At 39.7% G+C, this 19,512-nt stretch overlaps 1 protein-coding gene across 1 annotated transcript in view; it reads left to right on the top strand.

Annotated features, from left to right (window-relative positions):
- Nucleotides 1–19,073, top strand: part of CFAP47 (cilia and flagella associated protein 47) — a 180,768-nt gene extending 161,695 nt beyond the window's left edge. The window contains exons 61-64 of the mRNA XM_083612236.1: nt 6,328–6,499; nt 8,515–8,676; nt 17,862–18,030; nt 18,743–19,073. Coding sequence (XP_083468362.1) covers nt 6,328–6,499; nt 8,515–8,676; nt 17,862–18,030; nt 18,743–18,952 — 713 coding nt within the window. The 3' untranslated portion in view covers nt 18,953–19,073. The remainder of the gene's footprint in view (nt 1–6,327; nt 6,500–8,514; nt 8,677–17,861; nt 18,031–18,742) is intronic.
- The last annotated feature ends 439 nt before the right edge of the window (nt 19,074–19,512 follow it).

Below are 19,512 nucleotides of genomic sequence, written 5' to 3'. Positions count from 1 at the left end.
ATATTTTAAAAGACAGTGAATTATTCATTCTGTAATATTAAATTGTCAGATCTAGAGTTATAGATCCTTTTTACATTGCTGACAGACTTCAGAATCATTTGGAATCAATTTGAAAAAGACGAGACTTTGTCAACCTTTCTAAAACCACTGAGGCTGTATTTCTGCAGTTAGTTAAAAACCAACAGAGGGGCCTTAGGAAGTGACATAAATGTTGTAAGTGTCATAAGTTCATGAGCAGGATGCCACATTCTCTCCAGCCCAGTAGGCCTGCAGAATGTTTCATTGACATAAATGGCCCACCAGTCATCACATTTAGCTAGCGATAGGTATTTCTAGGTACAAAGTATTTCTAGAACATGTCAGGAGTTGGCTCCTTGGTCCCCAACACTCAGGGCTGGATTAACCATTAAGCAAAATAAGCATGTGCTTAGGGCATCAAGGGAATGGGGACCCCACAGAAATTTTCCATTGCTGGATTTACCAGGGGCCATATGGTGCACCTGAAGCAGGTTCCACAAAAAAAGGCTCCCACTCTGCCCAACAAGGAGAGGGTTACTCGGCCCATGAGGTTAAAAATAGCAAGTGAATTTGTATGCTCTTGCCCCACCCCCCATCGGTATTCCTGAGGACTATGCATTTTTAAAGTTTATAAAAGTTTATAAAATGACGGGAATGTTTAATTCCTATTTATGTGACTTGACGGTGTGAACTGACCATTTTTAAACATCCTTGCTTTCCCCCCCTTAGAAATCATATCTATTTATGTCAAAAAAAATTATTTTTTGTTTTAAAATACTAGAATATTTTTAATCATTTATGAGTGGCATACCATAATAGTTCATTTTACACACCATAGACCATTTCTGTGGCAGGGGAAGCTCAGGCTGTTTTAACCTTATACTTTCATCATGCTATCTGCATTCGCATATTATCTTGGTATGAATTCACACCAGGGATCGCAGTGATGATGTTTTGGGGTTTGGAAAAATAAAAGTGGTTTATTGCAGAGTTAAAAGTGCTTGGAAGCTGGAATTACCTGGAGCTGCACAGTGCCGCCACCACCTGTTCTGTCTCATTCACACATCACTAGCATTGCTTAAAAGAAGAGATAAAACACACCAAGGTTGCATTGCTAAAGGGGAAAAAAGTTTTTTTTACTTACAGTTGCTTCATATTTACATACTTCTAAGGTTACATGGTGGAAACTAGTTTCCTGGTTGCCTCATGCAAAAGACAAAGGGGAGACAGAGCTTGGGGTTTAGTGGGAAGTGTATTTCCCCCTATCTGTTAGTCGCAACCCTGCCCTCTACTGCCTATAGCCATGCAAGGTAGCTTATACCCAACAGATCTTACACTGGTAGTCCTAAATCCTACAAAAGTATTTGTTGATCGAGATAGTCATATTGTATCTTTGGTATGTTTTTAAGGCTAGGGTAATTAATGTTGTCAGTGTTTGCATTTATTTATTTATTTAGGATAAACATTATATTCTTTTTTCACCCTACATTAATCTTACATGTCCCCTTTTCTTGCATTATCTGGGTTTGACTGTTGTTATGAAATGTGCAGTTTGCACAGAAGCCTGCAGTTCTCACATGCAACCCTGACATCCCAATTTTTTTTGGGGGGGGTGTCTTTTGTCATTGAGACCTTGGATGTACTCCAGAATTTGGCACCCCAAAGGTTAAGAAGGGCAAGAAAGAAAGATAAAAGGTTAATTTTATTGAGTCAAAAAAGGCATTAGCACATTCATTAAGAACTTTACGCAGAAGTTTCAAGGCAAGAATCTGAAGGAAGCAACATGGAAGGCTTTCTGGGCAATGGCAGAGGATGGGCTTAAGTAGCAAATGAGCAAAACAGGAACAGGTCTCCTCAAGAAAAAGACACCTGGTCAGGATTAAATGGAAAAGATAGAGGAAGGGGAGAGAGTCAGGGCTTGGCCAGCTGACTGGGTTTGCAGGCGTGGGGGTTAATAATGCAATATATGCAAGAAAGTGGCTTGATGTGTTGGAGTTGAGGGTTCCTTTTCACTATGCAGAGAGATGAGAACTCTTTCTGTTGGAGAGATTCCTAGCTTCTGTGGTGAAAGCATTACTGTATATACTCAGGTTGTGCTTTAATAAATATAAACAAAGACTAGCAATCCTGTGCTCCTGGCAGTTACCAGGTTGGGGGGAAATTAAACAGTGCCAGTCAGGAAGCACTTATCCTAGATGTCTGAGAAATGACTTCCAAAATTGCATCTTCATTCTGCTTCCCCTGCAAGTAGGGGTAAAGGGATTGACATGCCTTTTGTGCTTTTCTCCGTGGAGCCTCCCGTGATTTAAACTTCTTTGTTAGCTGTTGTTGGGGAGGTGGGCAGGGAAATTTTAGCTAATCATATTGGCTTGACAGAAGGAGCCTGATGCTCTTTTGTTTACTTTAAATTTACAAATGAGAAGAGAGGGAGGCTGAATTTTACAGTCAAAGAGACGGTAATGAGTGGATATACCAGGAAGTGTTGCAAGTCAGCTTGTTTGAAACATGCTGTAATAGAGGCTTTCTCTCCAGGCATCTCCAGGCCAAAACAGAGCATCCTTTCACAGGGAACGCTACTATAGCAAATGCTAGATTTTAGGAGTGCTTCATAGCACAGTTTTTTTGAGGTATCTACAGATGGTGCCTTTGATGCTTTAGCAGATGCAAGGCACATCTAGGCAGTTTGGCTTCAATGGAACTGCATAGCCAATGATACGCAGCTTGCCATGGATACGTAATGTTTGTTCAGGAGTATAAAAAATCTTTCTAATGTCTGTGGCATTCGTTTTGGGAACTGGGTCTTTCCAACTATCATTTTTAGCATTAATTCTTCAGTACAGTAAGTGGCTTCTAGGCCCTGATGCACACCAGTGCTCAGGATTACCTTTCAGGCTAAATTAATTCAATGGATTATACTGAATTAGTTACAAATTGAACTTTTTTCAGGTTTGTCCGTCTCTTGACGCCTCCTATTCAAAGCTATTGAAACAAACCCTGGAAACTTTAATAGAGATATTGGCAGCACTTCCTTCTTCCAAATCCTGCTGCATCCAAAGAGAAGTAACATTTTTGTTAGCTGTTCAACCCTCTCTGCAATCAATCTAAAACACTATAGTCATATAATAATTGAGTCAGGCAAATCATGAGCAAATTGTAGCCATTTTATCCAATAGTTTCTATTTCTGTACAAGTGCTCACTTGGAATTTCAACTTCATTTCTCTTAAGCCCTTTTGGGATTGATCACCACATTATCTTTTCCAAAACTATAGGATTTCCATGAATCACCCCTACATTCACATTTGAAGTAGCCCAAAAACATTATTTTGGACCCAAAGGCTAGCATCCCTCCTTTGGTGGAAAGATTCACTCCTCTATCTAGATCTCTGCCCTTATCAGTGCTGCTTAGGAGACAGATGTGCATTCCTCCTCATGAGAATATGATTCACATAAGAATGATCCATTGTCTGAAAAAAGCAGCAGCATGACAACAAAGACTTAAGTTGCCCTTGCAAACAATTAGAATCTGTCTTGGTGAGGCAGATATGACAAAAGTACAGCCATAAATTATTCCCATCATTTCTCTAAAGACAGCCAAAGAGAAGCCCTAAGTATGAAACCCTTGATGAATATCCAGCTCATTACATAGAAAAATGATCTCTACATCTCATGACTGGTTCTGTGCACTGAAGGAGACTTGCCTCTCTCATTCTTCTATTATTGTGATTTTACTTTACCTCACTTTATGTGATTCTCTGATTTTTTTCCTAAATTAACAGATCTTACACTGCTTATTTTTTTATACTTTTAACAAAAGTACAGGATTTACCATGTTCTATAGCACATCACTTTCACACATGCTGTTGCATCAATAATTCCTATTAATATAACTTTTTGAACAATAATATTGTGAAATTATACCTTCTCTAAAAAAGCAGTCAAAGTAAGCTGTCATTGCCTCAGAGTTAGCATCTGCTGGTAGAGGCAGTAAACCTGCCTTTGGGGTGGTACCACTTTATTTATTTAGAGTATTTAAATCCCACCTTTCAGCCGTAAAAATTCCAGGAACAGCTTACACATACTTGTGCAATGGAACTTTCTTCCCCCTCTCTCCTCCTCCGCCATATTCCTTGAACTTTCCAGAACAGATCACAAAGGCAGGAGTGAGGAGGTGGGAGTTCCATTGTGCAGTTGTAAACCCTTGCCCTGTTGAATGAGTGTGCTGAATACTGTCCATTGTTTAATGTGTGTAGGTAGAAACACTAGAAGCTTCATTCTGGCTTCATCTTCTATTTTGTAACACTGTGTTTTTAAGACTCCAATATTTTCTAAGTTGCGTTATCATTTTCATCAAGTCTGTGAGCTTTTTAGGAGCATCTGGAAATTTCGTCATTTGAGTTTAATCGCACAACTTTAGACAATTTTGTGATGATGATACATGGTCTTTTTTCTTTTCTGCTTCTAGCAGTTGTCACTGTATTTAGGCAGCATGTGTGTCTGGGAGCTGTCTAGATACTAAAACTAAAATATTAACATATTCACAGAGGGGTTTTTATAGCATGATTATGTGGTCGTCTTTAGAGTTTGCAGCTCTCACTGAAAATCTAATTACATTATTCTGTTTTGAGCAGCCCTAAATTAGATTTTGCAGTGGAGATTCACAACCAGCTATGGGACTGGCAAAGAGAAATAGTTTTATATACCTTCAACTGGTACTTACAAAACACATTTTTCCTCAGGTGCTGTAAAATACTTTCAGAGTGCTTAACAGAGACACAGCAGAGTTCATAAAACAGAAAGCCCCCAGCAAAAATAAATAAATATGTATTATTAGTGAATGACGGCAGGTGCCACATACATATGGAGGAAGCAAAGCTAATAGAGTCCTTTTAGAAATGCATTGACAGAATGTACAACACAATTACCAACTGCAGCTCCATCTTATTCATATCTGAACGGTGTGAACAATACAATAAACATTCACTATGCAGTATCCAGTGATTTGATTGCTGAAGGAAACATCTGTTCAGCAGTAGCAATTTTGTCTCTGTGGTAGGTTTCAAATGATGTCATCCCTCCTCTCCCCCACCAAGTTCATTTTTATGTTAGAGCCTCTGTGTGGTGACATTTTCTGCTGAGGAATAATTATGAGCCTTCAGTTGTGTCCTACTGTGAATGTCCCACTTTAGTATCACAATTAGCAGTGGATCAATTTAACAAAGGCAAGAAATGGTTTTCATACCTTAATGTCATAGCATGCATAGATCCCCAAGAGGAGGAGACCATGATCAAATCAGCAGATCCTATATGCCTACCCACAGAATTATGTCTTTTTTCATGAGTTGTCATTTTCAGCATGTGCACTGTATAATTCATTGTACTTTAGTGCCACGTTAACCATAGTACAATAGTGAAGCACTTGCTGTTTGGATCCAGACATGCTTCTCCAGAAGTGGAAAAACTCCTTTCATTCATGCAAAGAACCATGATCCAGTGGGAACGCCTCACATGAGGAAGAAGACTGGGCAGCAACTTTGCCAGTTCCTCATTCCTCTTGCAGACTCATGCATCACTTCCCTTGCTGTTCCATAGAGTCCCTCCAGCTTTTCAGGAGATAGACACCTGCAGCGGTGAGAAATTGATTAAAATCACCACACCGCACCATTTCTCTGGTGCTAGCTATTCAAACTGGACAAGGCCTAGGTAACTTTTGAACTCACATCAGCATATAAAGTTGTGGTGCCTCAGAGCACATTGCTGCACTCGAGGTGCTTTTATCTATTCCCTACTGTATCCTCAGGTATACATAGGTAACTTCTTAAATTGCTTATTATTCAGAAACTCAGGTTTACAGTCATCTGTAATTGACCATAGCCCATTAAATTAGATAGCACATAGAGCTGAAAGGTTCTAATATGGCCAACTATGTTTTCACAGTACTGGTGTCTGCCTTTCAATACATCACAGACAAGGAGCTAGGGGCTGTGCTGTGCCCTGACCGTTAATGAGGAAGTATATTGTTTATATTATGGTATTAGTACATGATTAATAGTTGCTATTTTATCACCTTGTATATAATGTATCCAGCAGCCAGATTGCGGAGGGAACAATTTGCGGACAATATATATACACGTAGTTTACTTTCTAAGAGGGCAAAGGATGATATTGTGGCTGGGGAGTGGGGACTGTAAAAAGCATTCATTTTTGGTATCAAACCTTTTCCAAAACAGCAAGCCTCTCCTCTTTGAAACCCAATTTTATTTATACTACATGTACAATGCTATGTTCTTATTTTCTCTCTCTCTTTTTAGGATTCTCGACCCAAGAAGAATTTGTGTATGATATTGAGTTTGAATCTGATAGAGTGGCATCTCAGCTGAAGTCTGCAGTAGCTATAAACTTGCTGAAGAAATTTCGGGATCTGAAAACTGGAATTGTGACCTTGATCTTCAATATCATATTTGCACCTAGCAAACCAATGAGGTACAGTGCCCAATTGTGATTTCTCTAGACCTGGTACAAGGCCTCCTTTCTTTTCCTTGAAACCCCTTTCTGTTGTTGTTTCTTCAGGCTTATTTAGGTCTGGATGTTTTATTCATATCTATAGCCAAGTATGGCATGTATGTCTATTAATTACATAGGACTAGAAATGCTTTTTCCTGTGTGCCATGGGGATGGTGATAATTCTCTTATGCATCACAGACACCCAAGGGGCCTGTAAATACTGGCTACCACTATTCCTGTGCATTCAATAGATCTTTCCAGGTGCTTCCTTTCATGCAACTGTGGTCACATGGAGAGACAGATTATGCTAGCCTAACCCCCACATTCTCAAAATAAATAAATAAAATTTAAAATTGTCAAGTAGCACCTTAGAGACCAACTAAGTTTTTTCTGGGTATAAGCTTTTGTGTGCATGCACACTTCTTCAGATATATGCACACAAAAGCTTATACCCAGAACAAACTTAGTTGGTCTCTAAGGTGCTACTTGACAATTTTTTAATTTTTTAATTTATTTCGACTGCGTCAGACTAACACGGCTACCTACCTGACCCCACATTCTCAACTGCACATTTTTTATTTTTTTTTTGAAGGGGGTGGTCTATAAAGAGAAGCTTGCTATGTTTGCATAGACTTGTGGCATGATTTGGAATCTTGATGGCATTGGCCCCAACAAACCTAAAAAAAATGCCATAAAATTTGGTCTATGCACAAGATAGAGGAAATAAGTTTGCACATGCATACTGAAATATGATGTGCAATATAGATTCAGGTTTTTTTCTGCGGAGTGATGGCATGTGTGTGCGCATGCTTGGCCAGTGGCTTTGGAACTTTATAAAAAACAACAGTTGCTATCCTGATTTCTGAAGCTGTGTTTCTAGTTCAACAATTCATTCTGATCCAGGAATCTGAATTTGTACATGGAGATCCATAAAAACGTCCGCATTCATGTGATGCAAAAACATGTTGGAACTGTGCCATCTCTTAAAGTGACCACAGAAGCTTGCTTGCATAAGTGTCATATGCCCTGGGGTTCATACAGAGCACTGTATCAACAGCAAGGAGTAAATACATTCTGTTCCTTCCCAATTTCATTCCTGCTTTTCTTTTGAAAATGACCAATTCTTGCCATTTTTATATCATTGGCCCTAGCTGAGCAATGAGTGTCAATCTAAGAGGAGTTGAATTGTTCTGAAAATGCACTACTTCTCATTATGTGAAACACCAAATGGTGTCTCATCCTGCATCATTATGGGAGAGTGAAGAACAGTGAAGAAAATAAATCTAGGGGCTTTTGGATAACGTTTGACTGAGATATATGGAATCAGATTCTACTTCGCTGTGGAATTTATTGGATGGTGTTGGACAGCTCATTGTCACTCATCCTTTGTCCCACAGTATATTTTATTGTTGTCAAGATTAACTATATCGGAGGAACACGTTAAATAGTTACAGCAGTTCAAGGGTGGGTGGAGATAATAATAATTCTTTTTAAGCTGCAGCTTCTTTAGGAATAAAATTCCATCTCCAGTGAAGTCTGTGGGAGTTGTCATTGACTTTAATGACAGAATTTTACATTTCTTTGGAAACTAGAACTTAAATTACATCTCAATTACTGAGCTGTCATACTGTTGCCATACTGTAAACAGTTCTCCTTTTCAGCAACATGATAAATCAAGGTGTCACCTTGCAGAAATCAAGACTGCTACTGAAATGTAAGCGTAAGGTGAATTAGACTGCGCCAATTAGTTTGGTTCTTCATTCTTTACAGAAACAGATGGGGAAAATAATGTGATATTTAGCTGACAGCCCTTTCCAAAGTAAGAATGGATATACTATCCTGCATAAAAATAATATCTGCAATCCAATTTATGACCAGCTGTGTAATGCATTACAGGTCTACAAGAATATAAGTGCACCTTGGACATTGATTTATTTGACTTACGTTGCATTATGCCTTCTATTATAATGAATATTTTAAACTTAATTTTGAAGGCATCCGGCAACGTTGGTGGTACAGTGTGTCACAGGAGGCATTTGGAAGTTTCCAATACTGTTTGTTGCCACTGAACCAGAAGTGGATGATGTCATCAATATTGAGGCAGCTGGCTTAAACAAGGAATCGGTAGTTAAATTTAAGCTTACAAGCCAAACAAGGTAAGAATATCTAAGGGGGGAAACCTAAAGGTCTTTTTCGAGAATGAAATGTAGCATCCAACGGGATTCAGCTTATTTAAGGACAATATGCAACTAGTCAATAAGACTGATACCAGATTCCTCCCCCCACCAAAAATAAATAAATCCGAATGAGCAAGTAGATCAGGACATGTTTGGAAATAATGCTATACTAAGAATGTGGTGCCTAAACAGGTTAACATTTATTGAGGCTGTGGGACCATAGAAATAATTGAGGAATCCCATACATAAACACACCAATAGAAATTGTTTCAGGTGAATAACTTTCCTGGATCATTGTGGGGATATAACTATCATCATCATCATCATCATCATCATCATCATCAGGCTATTATTATTCCTGTGTAATCATGTAGCATAAAAAATGAATATATTGTCCAAAGATGTTCTGTCTAAAATGATGGTGTTCCTTGTACCTAGAGCATTTTGGGGTTTGCATTTGTTTCTTGCAACAAGTTTCAGGCACTGCCCTAGCTCTGCCTTGCCCTAACAAAAATGAATGAATGAATCAAAAAAACAATTACTAAACAAAACGTACCAAAAAAAAAAATCTGGTTAATTGAAAATGTTACATAGTAAGATAATGATATCATCTACCAGGAAGTGAATCAGGACAAATTACTGAGAGTAAATTAAGGCCTTTCTCCCCGGGCTCCATTTTGTATCAACGTGTGTATGTTGTATTAACTAGGAAATAATGGAAACAAAGATGAAATCAAGTCATTAAGCAAGGACTCGATAGCAGACTGTTCTCCCGGCATTTCCAATGGTATCTTAGAATGTTAATAATTAGTGGTAAATGCAAAGGATCACATTACATGTGAAAGTACAAGGAAAAGCTGGGAAAGGTATTGTTGCAGGCCACCTCCACATCTGAGTAGCACGAGATTCCAGAGTTCCAGGTACGCATCGAGGGTTCATGTTTCCTTTTATAAATGAGGCACAGTGCAGACTTTGGTGTCATTCTGACATGTGGTTTATTTACACCTATATACAACCTGAGCCTGTGATGGAGGGGTTCACAGCATCAGCACCCTAAGAGGGTCTTGCTTCTCCCACAGCCAAAGCCTTGGATCCCTGCAGAAATCAGTCAGGCGCTCTCTCTGCCTTTTCAAAGCTGCTGCTTTTGCCTCCAGCATCTCGCTCACCTAACCGCCCCAGTTCAACTCCCTATCTATCAGTTGCCCCTTAATTCCCCTTACTGACTCATCACCCAGGCTATCACTTCACAGGAAGCTAGTTTGGCTTGATTGGATATTAACACTTGCTCGATCCAGGTATTAGAGGGGTCTGACACCATCTTAACACCCCAGACTCATAACAGTATATACATGAAAGACCACGTTGTCTTCCAATGGAAGAGTGGGATTTAACTCAATAAATAGAGGATAAATAAGTTTGCAGCATAATACATTTATAAGGATTCTGGAGAGGGAGAATTTCAAAAGCCTATAAAATCCTGCCTCAAAAACACGGTGATGTTTTAAAACTCCCAGATTCTTCTCCCACTAGGATTTGAAGCCCAAACAAAACAATGCCTTGGCTGTCCAATTCTTTCCACTGACTCAGCAAAGTCCTTGTCAGCCAGGGATCATGAGAGCTTTGAAACCCAAAACCAGAGCCCTCACCAGCTTCTTAAAAAGCTTCCATTACATTGCACAGGGCTTAATTTTAAGAAGAGCACCGGGCAAAATCTGGGATGGGGTTGGAACTGTAGCAATAGCTCCTCCCTCTTACGTCATGTTTTCTCCCACATATCTTTTTTCCTACTCTAATAGGAATTAATGGAGTAGTTTTCCTTCTCTGCCCATAAGATTTGATGGTTCCATTCGTTTCTATGGCCAGGGTTGTCAACGTGCTTTCCTGGGTCCAGTACATTGTATGTGGATTCGGGTCTTCCTGCATTCTTAAACCCTGCAATCTATTGGCAAGCACTGCTGCTTACATACATATATTATCTCAGTCTAATTCTATGTCTCAGGGTTGTTCTGAAGAGAAAAAGGAGGGGGGACAATGCACAAAGCCTTGAGCTCCTAGGAGGAGTCAACATGAACAAAGAAAACAGCCCCCCACATTCCTTTAACTGCTACATTCCACAGTGCTGATACTTAAAAGCAAAACGAAAAAAACAGAAAAAAAAGCTTGCCAACCCAGGTCAAGAATGACATGCAAAAAAAATTATGTGTGCACTTTCACAACTTTGGCAGCTGAATCATCTACCTCACAGTATTGTTGTGAAGATAAAAAGGGGTGAAGGGGAAGGCCACGTACACAGCTTTGAGCCTTTCTTAGTAGAGGAAAAGGAAGCTACAGTATAACATTTGCTCACCATGTTGAGAAATAATAATAATAATAATAATAATAATAATAATAATAATAATAAATAAATAAATAAATAAATAAATTTTTATTTATACACCGCCCTTCCCAGTTCAGAAAACCGGGTTCTGGGAGGCTAACAACAAATTTAAAACTCTTAATTGCAATACAACATAGAAGCAGCATAAAATACAGTATGAAAACATGAATAACAATAAATAAGCCAGTAAAACACCTGGAAAGTGCATGCACAGCGCTCCATGCTTTAACTGCAAGATCACACAGCCCAGGCATTTTAGAACAATAAACAATTTGCCAACCCTGATTGAAACAAACAAAAGAGAACACACAAGAGGAAAATATCTCAATGTAGCCCTGCCCTCCTCAAACTGTTTTCCTGGTAAGTCAATGCTGCTTTTGCTTTTCCTCCTTGCTCCCAGTGGCAGCAAACACCTTAAAAGCAGAGAAATGGTGAGGAGGAGGAGACGGCAGTGCCGGTGTGTGCCACAACCACACCCTCAGACAGTAGCCCTGGGGAGTCCTTCTCTGGGTGGGGACATACAGTGTATGGAAGGTATAGCCACAGATGCCTGCAAGCATGATGTAATTGCTGCTTCCTGCTGCCACAGGGCAGGCCTTCTTGCTCCCCTCTGCTGGCTGGCTCCTGCTTGAGCAGCTCTTACCTGGAGGTGAAAGTGGCCAGTTTTGGTGCTCCTCTGCCTCCTTGCTCCACCCTCTCTTGCTACTTTCTTCTGCTCCTGTGCTTTTCAGCGACCGAAGCACTGCAAATGGGCTTCCTTGTGGATCTGCTTGCAAGTAACACAGACAGGTAACAGTTGCTGCTCCATATGGTAGACCCATTCTGACATTGGGCCCGGTACCACCTATACCCATCTCTCAGTGGGCCTGCCTCTGTGAGTGAAGAAAAAACACTATGGGAATGAAAACATGGGGAAAGGGCCAAATACACCATGATCTGCAGGCCAAATACACCTCCACAGAGGGGAATGGAGCTGGGGAAAAGGACAGAGTATTTCTTATCAGCCCTTGGATTGAGCCTAAATTCTGTTTTTCTTTTTCTTTTTTAAGAACTCAGGTGATTTCTGAAGTAATCTAAGGAAAGCTTTGGGAAGCTTGCCTATCTCTAAATAGTGGGAACAAGGAAGTTTTCATAATTTCTAAATCTAGCTATTATTGCCTGTTCAGCTAAGTGTTTGGAAGAGAGGCGAGAGTGCGAGTTGAAATCTTAACTTCCTCACTTTCAAAGGATGTCCTTGGCCATTATTGATTTTCTGCAAAGAGCCCACTTCTTGCGTCTGTGTACCTGAGATGGACAGTTGCTATAGCTATCGCTCATGGCTGTCAGCGGAGAGGACCCTTCAAAATATGGCAGTGCTTTCTGTCACAATGGTGAAGCTATCAGGTTCAATAGAACAGGCTGTTTCTGAGCACAAAAGTTGAAGTAATTGCATTGGCAATGCTGTAATCTGCTGGTAGGTGTTTGATAGTAGTGAAGAGATCTAATGTTCCAGGAAAAGGTATAATAAAGTCGGAATCATTATAGTTATATAGAAAGAGGATCCATGATGCAAGCTTGATGCAGCCTATTCATGTCAGAGAAACCATAGAACAGCCTTTATTACACTTGGAAAATATTCCTCTCTGCCCCTGTTTTCCCCATTCTTTCTCTTCTCTAGCAAAGAATGTAGTTTGTTATGCTGACAATTCCCTTGATGAGTGCCCTTCTTCATATGTTTCTTCATCATCTTCTGAGGAATAGGAAAAACCTGCATTTGTTACACAGGGCAAGAATTCTGGCCCTGTTGACCTCATAACTAGAACTTTAAAGTACAGGAAGGTCATAAGGTTTCTAACTTAGTAATGAAGGATTGGATGAATATTTGGATGAATATTTGAAGCCACTGTTTAAAATAACAGCAACCTGGCATGCCTTTCTTCTGTGAAAATGACTCTCATTCAGGTGTGGGAGGTGTGGGCCTTATGAGCTAGAAGGCCTCACTTGCCTGACTACAGTAGGAGAGTGCTATGAAAATGAATGGTGCTGTTAGACTTCTATTCATTAGGGAAAGAATGTAGAAAAAAATATTGATGTCAGAACACCAATAGCAGCATGCACAGTCCTAAGCATATTGTAACTGAACTCAGCAAATCATACTTCGAGTAAAAAATGTTTAATATAGTTCTGTTAGTATGTTTTTAAATGTTTTATCTTTCACTAAACATTGAAATACCCTTGGAAGTGTTTTTAATCTGCAGGCCAAATACACATATTTTACACATCACAGATCTAAATTGTGGGGTACATTACTACTTTCAAGATAGTGGCAATTAGTACTACTTTTAATGCTTTTATATAGGACAGGGATAAAGAACTGGATCTGCCCATATCTGGTCCACCCTCTGCATCCCACTTTTGGCAGATGTGAACAGCCATCCATCATAGAACATCATGGGACACCCAGCCAGATCGGCGGGGTAGAAATAATAAATTATTATTATTATTATTATTATTATTATTATTATTATTATTACTAGATGTCAGGTGATTGAGACTTCAGGGAAAGAATCAGTATGGCACTCAAAGCATGCTACTGATTTTTTCCTCTCAGCCCCACTTGTATTCAAGCTATGGCTGCAAGGATTAATGCCAAAAGTTGGGCTTAAATTCAGCACCAACTGCAAGGCCCACTCTTGGTAGGGATCAACTGCACTCAAGAGCTCAGACTGAGTGAAAAGAATCCCAGCAGGTCTTCCAGTTTGAGCCCAATTTAAAAGGCATGGAATGCAAGCCCCACTTGCCAAGGAACAGTCAAGAGTGTGCATCAAACCCCTTACCTTTTCCTTTGCACCCATGGCTTTACTAGACATCATATGCTGCCCTAGGGTCTTCTGGGGAAAAGGTGGGATATTCTGTATTTAATTAATAAATAAACAAACATGACAGCATGCATGGGGCAGATAAGGGTGACTGGGGTGAAATGTCATTTATCAAATAGGACACATACTGCATTTGTCCCAGGAAACTAATACTTCATATTATTCATTATTCTGGTTGTCATCCCTCCTGGTTTTGCTGAATAAGCATTTTTATAGTGCTGCCAGGAGAAGCTTAATTCCTTTGGCTTGCTATCAGATGAAGAATTGCCAGAATGTGGAATTCCCTATACTTTTTAAATCCTGAAAGTCTCAGGGAAGCTCAGACTTCTCTGTTTTCCTTAGATGTGATTAGGGCTTTTTTTTCAGCCAGAACTCACCAGAACTCAGTTCTGGCACCTCTCAGGTAGGCACCATTGCCACTCTAAGAGAATGAGGGAGGTGTTCATGGTGAGTTCCTGCACCTTTCACCCCCTAGAAAATCAGCACTGGGTCTGATGATTGCAATATTTATACCCACTCACCAGAAAGTAATAGTTGAAGCGCCATGGTGCTGTACTATAAGCACAAGACAATGTAATTGAAGTGTGGCAAGTCTCACTGGGAAAAGCAGCACTTATTTCCTACCCCAACCATATCTAGGTGTGCCATCATTGCTGGTTGGCCATTTATCTCAAAAGTCAGAAAGAAATGAGTCATGGGATCATACTAATGATAAATATAGTAAGCTTGTATCATGTTGAAAACTATATAGTGGTACCTCGGGTTAAGTACTTAATTCGTTCCGGAGGTCTGTTCTTAACCTGAAACTGTTCTTAACCTGAAATACCACTTTAGCTAATGGGGCCTCCTGCTGCTGCCGCGCCACCGGAGCACGATTTCTGTTCTCATCCTGAAGCAGAGTTCTTAACCCGAGGTAATATTTCTGGGTTAGCAGAGTCTGTAACCTGAAGTGTCTGGAACCCAAGGTACCATTGTATACAAAAAGACACATACAGTGGTACCTCGGGTTAAGTTCTTAATTCATTCTGGAGGTCCGTTCTTAACCCGAAACCGTTCTTAACCTAACCTTTTGCTAACGGGCTCCCACTGCCACTGCACCGCCAGCATGTGATTTCTGTTCTTATCCTGGGGCAAAGTTCTCAACCCAAGGTACTATTTCTGGGTTAGCAGAGTCTGTAACCTGAAGCGTCCTTAACCTGAAGTGTCTGTAACCTGAGGTACCACTGTATATGTTTTCACTGTCTAAATGAGAACATTGACAGAAATAGGCAGCCCAAACCTTAGCAGCTGTTCAGTGGGCATACATACATACATATATACATATATATCAGGTCTCTCCAGATTTTATGAAGAAGTAGGGAAAGTAAGAAAAGAATCAAGTCCCTAGTAGAGTATGGTGTGTGGGGTATATAAGTACAGTGGTTAATATAAACCTGCTGTGAGCAAAATGTTACTCATGTGTATAGCAAGATTTCCTTGATACTGAAAAATACTTAAAACTTCTTATTGGAAAATGGCGCTATGGAGGCACCAAGGTAATATTGGCCCTTGGCTGGGTTACCTAACAGTGTAACCAACCTTTATTTCATTAAGGGGTTTTGAGCTTTCTCTCCAAAAGTGCAGTGGGTCATCCATAGAGCTGAAATATCTTTCGTTGTCTAAACTTCATGCCCCAGAGTGATTGATTAAAGCAAAGTTTCTCTTGGACAGGTACATAATGCAATCAATGATGATAAATGATGGGCCCTTTATACTCCTGTAGTTATGTCATCATTTTCTTGAAAAGTGCCTATCAACTATCTTGCGTTTGTCATATTAAACTTACCACTGTAAATTATCTCATGATAATAAGACTACCTTGAAATGTGCATTTCAAACAATACCCAATTGCTTTTTTCTTTTTTCAAAAAGTCCATTCTTAACCTTTAATAATTTTTGCTCCTCAAAAAGCTTTTTATATACATAAAAAGAAGGGAATCGTGGAATTGAAAAAGTAATTTATAATTTATCTGATAAATTAAATGGCTTTGCCCATATAATGTAGTTATATTTTTATTTCTGTGGACCTGGATCAAATTGTCCTGTTCAGCCATCCTACTTCTATGTTTAATCAACATGCAAGGGGGAGGGGGAAGACAAGCACACTAACTCCTCCCTCCTTGCCCTCCATGAGTTGAATGGATAACTAATGCAGCAGGGAGCCTTTTCAGCTCATAGAAGATTCCCACATCTTGATTTTCCAGGATTTTAAATCACACAGGGAGCCTCCACTAGTAAAGAAGACCCCCTGTTGAAGTTATCCCTCCGATTTATGGAGGGGGTTGGAATGGGAAAGCAGAGTTAGGATGCTCCCCCCCCCCGTGCTCCCCCTTACTGTGTACAGAAGGAAAATACGGTAATAAGTGCAATATTCGCTTTGAAATACCAAGTGACCCAGTTTACCTTTGCGACATGTTCTTTAGAAAATAATTAATATAATTGGGTATAATCTAATCAACTTGAGAACACATCCACGGATGTATGAATAATGTAGAGGGCCTAATAATAATATTTGGGGATTATTATTATTATTTTGCAGAGAATTACTTTGCAATCATAAATTGCTTCAAGAGCCAAGATTACTTTAGTTGTAATAATCAAAAACTGCTACAAAATAAGCACCGGCTCAATTAAGAATACATATGGGTCTTTAGGATGAGGGCTGTCTTTAGCCGTGTACTATCAGTGCCATGAAATAGTGGGCTTGTGCTGGATTTACAAATTCTGGAAGCAAAAACTATTCGCAGGGTAGTAATAGACCATTCCCTAATCCATGTGGGGATGTTTTTTATACAGTAAGTCTGGTCTGCAGTAGCAGGAACTGAAAGCAGCAACAACATGTTCTAGCACAGGCTTCCTCAACCTCAGCCCTCCAGAAGTTTTTGGCCTACAACTCCCATGATCCCTAGCTAGCAGGACCATTGGTCAGGGATGCTGGAAATTGTAGTCTCAAAACATCTGGAGGGCCGAGGTTGAGGAAGCCTGTTCTAGCATGTCTACCCACTCTTTTAGGGTCAGTGTTTTTATTTATTCCCTAAAGGCAAGTTGGGCAAATTTTTCTCTGGTTACTGAGCAATCCAGTATTTTATTACTATCACAAGAAGTACCCTTAGGCTCATGATGTGCTACAACACTAATCTGGGTGACGTTGGCCTTCATTTCCTATTTGATGTTTTGGTTTGATCCGTTACTGCCCTGGAACCTGCAGAGAGAGGTGGTGAATGGAGAATTGCATTTTCTCATTTCTCCAGCTGATTCCCAGGCACAACTCTGCCCTATCCTACAGGAAGGATGTCACCAATATTTCCTAGAATGCAAGGTTCTGAACTCTTACTGACTGGCCTCTTATATGCTGGCCAAATAACCTTTCCAGTAGGGCTTGTTTGTTTTTTAAGTTAGGACTTATTAGGTAAATGATTTTCCTAACCAATTGTGTTTTAGATTCTTGAAGCTGCTATTACTACGGTAAGTGTGTGTGTGTGTGTGTGTGTGCGCGCGCAGCTTCTCCTTACTTTGGAAGATTCCCAGATTCCTTGAAAGAAGTGTGGTAGATTGAATGGAACACATTTCCCTCCTTCTGTCCAAGTAAGGAGGAAACCACTAGTTAGATGAATGCCTGCAGTAAGGAGGATAAACTTACATTAAAAAACCATGTTATATATATATATATATATATATGCGCAAGTATTACTGAAAGCATTTCAGAAAGTCTCTCCAATAGGCAGGCTAAGAAAAGCAGTATATGTACAAAGTTGAACAGCAGGAAGCACAGCTATAAGGCACCATTAATGTTTCATTGCTGATCTCCTGTAGCAGAATACCAATTATTTAGGACTACCGTTGCATGGTGATAAATGTTGTATGATATATTTTGAATGCTCTTCACTTAGGTACCCAGAGCCTTACACGGCATACTTCCTAACAGGCAGCGATCCAGAATTTGCTGTATCGCCTCAAGCTGGGGAACTTCTTCCACTTGACTCGACAGGAACCTGGATCACTGTTGGATTCAAGCCTAATATGTACAGCAAGAAACACACAGCAACATTAGTAATACAGGTGAGCCCTGACAATGGGATTCCTGATAAGGGACTTTACTGTAGTAAGCTCATGGACTTAAGGATTTTTTCTCTAAAATAAATGCTTATAAAATATCCTTTCTGTGGCTAGATATTTCCTTCTAGTGAAATGGGTCAGCTTTGCTATAAAGAAGGTACCTGAAAATGACTTTTGTTCTTGGTTGCTGTAGTATCCATATCACACTCCATCCATGTACAGAATTTACAGTGCGGAATTCTGAGTTGCCTTTCCTACCCATAGTGTGAGATGACTCACTTGACCCAAACAAAGATGCTAGAAGTTGATGCTGTTTATTTCAAGCACCCCATTAATCCCTGGGGTACAAATAAAGCCAGCAGCCCATTTATTATTTCTGCTTACTTCCTGCTGTGAACTAATTCCCTCAGAAGCTGCATCTCAAACTGTTGAGCATTAACAAGAGTTTTGATTACCTAGGGCGTTAGACAGTATACATATTTCTAACGCTCTGCTCTTAGTTCATAAAACGAAATGTTCTGCCTTGCTTTATTATTGCATGGTAATGTTTTTTTGCACCATGGTACACTTCCGGTAATGTGGCTTTTTGAGGCACCCCCTACGCTGGGAACAATAAATGACCTAATTACACACATTGTGGCAGATAGCTGTTGTCTGCTTCACAGTAATAGACTATGAACTCATTTCTAGTGAAATTTCTCTTTGGTGCTTTCAGACCACAGCAATGCAATGGATGTATGAGATCAACGGCCTGCCCCCACAAACTGTACCACCAAGTTCATCAGCAAAAGTTGACTGCAGGAATACCTATGTCAGATCAGCTACGGTGCAACAACGCAACTTTGTACGGGAAAATATGAAGCTGTTATCCACTGGCGTGTCCTCCACCATTAAAGGAGCACCTCTCGTTCTAAGAGCAAAATAAAGCATAATGCCCTCATTTTATATTTTTTTTATTTTTTAGAAGAGTTGTATTTACTCAGACCAAATACTTTATACATAGTGAATTGTAAAACAATAAATTTTGTAACAATTCTAGTGAGCAACTCAGTGTAGAGTTTGTTTTACCTACTTGGGAGAATGTGTTGGGAATTTTTGCCGAGTTTCCCTGATCAAGTGGTGATAGCATATTAACATAAAAATACTGCAAGATCTGCAGTGTCCTAACATTGGAATAGCACTGTGTCATTTTTAGGATAGCCACAATAGAAAAACCAAGCCCCCCAAGTATAGGGTACCATTGCAATCTACTATTGGTATTACTGAAGTTAATTAAGCACTTGGTTAGGGGCTTCCCAGAATCAAAGTCATTTAATTAACCAATGCATGTGCCACATTGAATACTAATGCAATTTTATTAATACTAGTTCAGTACAGGTGGTTTTTAAAAATACTTTTTGTTGCTTCCTACTTGTATCCTTTTTGACTTTCTGTAAACTAAGAACTACAAATTTTAAAAGTTGTTTCGAGCATTGCAAACAGCAA

The sequence above is a fragment of the Podarcis filfolensis genome, assembly GCF_964270895.1.
Source record: "Podarcis filfolensis genome assembly, chromosome: 4".
NCBI lineage: Eukaryota > Metazoa > Chordata > Lepidosauria > Squamata > Lacertidae > Podarcis > Podarcis filfolensis.
The sequence above is the reverse complement of the archived record's forward strand: the minus strand, read 5'-3'. Positions and strand labels throughout refer to the sequence as shown.